Consider the following 2,228-nt stretch of genomic DNA (forward strand, 5'->3'; position numbering starts at 1 on the left):
CTGCTGTTCACCTTTGAATATTCTGCACCTGCTTCACAGCTGTACTCATTTATGATCGTGTTTGCCCTTTCTTTGGAAGAAATAAAGGAGGACAAGAAGAGATGAAGGAAGGAAAGCATCTGAAAAGGAAAAACATAAAGAAAAGAGAAGAAGCGGTGGCTGTTTAAGTTCTCAGCTTGCCACAGAAAGGTGCCAAAGGCAGGGACGTGCGGTGACCTTAACTATAGCAGCTCAATCAGTTTAGCACCCAGTCAAAGCTTTTAGCTCTAATTTGCATTTAGGTGGCAAATATGATTTTGCAGGAGTGGTCTTAAATCTCTGCTACCTCGCAGTGTAAAGGAATTCTGAGAACAGATGCTGTTTTATGCCAGCAGTGCACTGCTCGGGTACCACGCCTGTAACCCCATTTCACCAGCGCTATTCCTTACGTGTTTAGCCAGAGCCTGCATGAAACTATCAGCCAGCAACAAAGATATTCAGAAATGAGTAAAACATAAGAAACCCGACCTGAAAAGCACTTTCTAATAGAAAGGATGGGAAATTTTAAATTAGAGACAATTACTACAATGCGTACTTTGGATTGCATGAAGTTTGAAGCAGGAAATATATCTCCATCTATTTTTGAATAAGAAGAAGGAAAGAAAAGAAACCCCCAAACCTCCACACTGGGTCTACTGCTGCAATATTCAGAACATTCTGTCTTCCCTATGAATGACACACATTCACATTGTTCTCCAGAAACCACATTTTTTCTAGTCAAAAGCTTCATCTCCAACATCTACATTTTCCAGAAGGTCACTGTAAGTCTTTACTGTTGAGAAACAAATGCGTCTACCTTTGTATCTGCCATGTTTGCCCGTCCAGTTATTTCACAGGACAGTTTATATCTGAATCTTTTTTGACTTCTGATTTACCTTTGCAAACACTGTAGTAGTTTACACAGCAGTCTTTTTTCTCCAAGCAGTCATCAGAACAGGAACAGAAACTGCCAGGTATCCGTGTCTCACCGCACCGGAAACTAGTGCAGCTCCAAGAGCGGGCTGAAAATTGGCAGAAAAATATCATGGTTCAGTTCCCAGAACCTGATGTAAACTCCTTTGTGTGGAAATCCCTCAAACAGGAAAAGAAAAAAAAAAAGAAACGCGCTTTTGTTAAGCTGTAATTTGCATGTCCTGCTTAAGTTGCTTTAGAAGTTCTATCTGAAAGGAAAACTCAAGAATTTGTTTAACTCATAAAGCCTATTTCTGTGACCAGTGAATGGTAACGCAGAGTCATAGAATAATTTGTTTTACAAAGGTAGCCCCAAACTCACCCTCTTCGAAGCCTTCTACCCTTCCAGGAAGATCTAAACAAAATAGTAATCAAACCCATATTTCTTCTACAGAAGAGAAAGAAAAGGAAATGGATCTTTTTCCTGCTTTTGCACAGGATTCCCAGCAACAGCGAAAAAAAAAAATATATATATATAAGGGCTGAAGCAGGCAGGAAAAACGATAAGGATGAAGAAACATCCAAGCAGCTGCTGGGAGAGCAGAGAGAGTCAGTGGAGAGGAGTCTGGACTCGATGGAAGACCCTGGAAGAGGCGTGTGCTCCTCCCGTGCCAGGTCCCCAACGAGCACGGCGCGAGGCTGGAGAACGCGCCTCACTGGAAAACACCCGTTCACCTTCCACAGTGCAAGAGGCACCGGCACAGCAGCATCCGCTTCGGGGCCTCGGTCAAAGATAACCTACGATTTCTGCTCACGCCCAGCCACAGCCGTACCTGGGTCAGGCGTATCTACATAAACACGAGCAGTCATCCTTTCCCTGTCACTGTCACCTGACAATGCAAATCCAAAATAAAATGGAAACTGTTAGGGGACATACTTGGCTCCAGGCACGTCTCCTCGTAGTCCCAGCAGCAGTCCTGACGCTCCCTGCAGCCGCTGTCGCACCAACAGCCGGACACCCCTTTCCTGCGCGGCTCGCTGCACTTGTGTCTGCAGCTGACTGTAAGGAGAAGGCAGCGAGTCTGAGTGCTCGGGTAACCCTGTCCCCACATGGGTCAGCTAGTGGGTCACAGACACGGGCTGCGGGGAGAAATGTGCTGAATAATTTCCCAAATCCGCATCCTGAGTAGTTTTTCCAAGCAGTAACTGGCCCACGGGTCGGCGGGGCGAAACAGAAGCTCTCGGAAGTCTCTGGACATGGAAGGTGCTTGTGGCTGTCCGGGCGCCGCTCACCCGCG

General features: G+C 46.0%; 1 protein-coding gene across 1 annotated transcript in view; it reads right to left on the reverse strand.

Moving 5' to 3' along the window:
• Positions 1–2,228, reverse strand: part of ENPP3 (ectonucleotide pyrophosphatase/phosphodiesterase 3) — a 37,698-nt gene that overhangs the window by 29,518 nt on the left and 5,952 nt on the right. Inside the window, exons 3-4 of the mRNA XM_010130966.1 lie at positions 1,868–1,990; positions 915–1,040 (exon numbers count right to left, since the gene is read on the reverse strand). Coding sequence (XP_010129268.1) covers positions 915–1,040; positions 1,868–1,990 — 249 coding nt within the window. The remainder of the gene's footprint in view (positions 1–914; positions 1,041–1,867; positions 1,991–2,228) is intronic.

This window comes from Buceros rhinoceros, unplaced genomic scaffold, assembly GCF_000710305.1.
Source record: "Buceros rhinoceros silvestris isolate BGI_N320 unplaced genomic scaffold, ASM71030v1 scaffold4072, whole genome shotgun sequence".
Lineage (NCBI taxonomy): Eukaryota > Metazoa > Chordata > Aves > Bucerotiformes > Bucerotidae > Buceros > Buceros rhinoceros.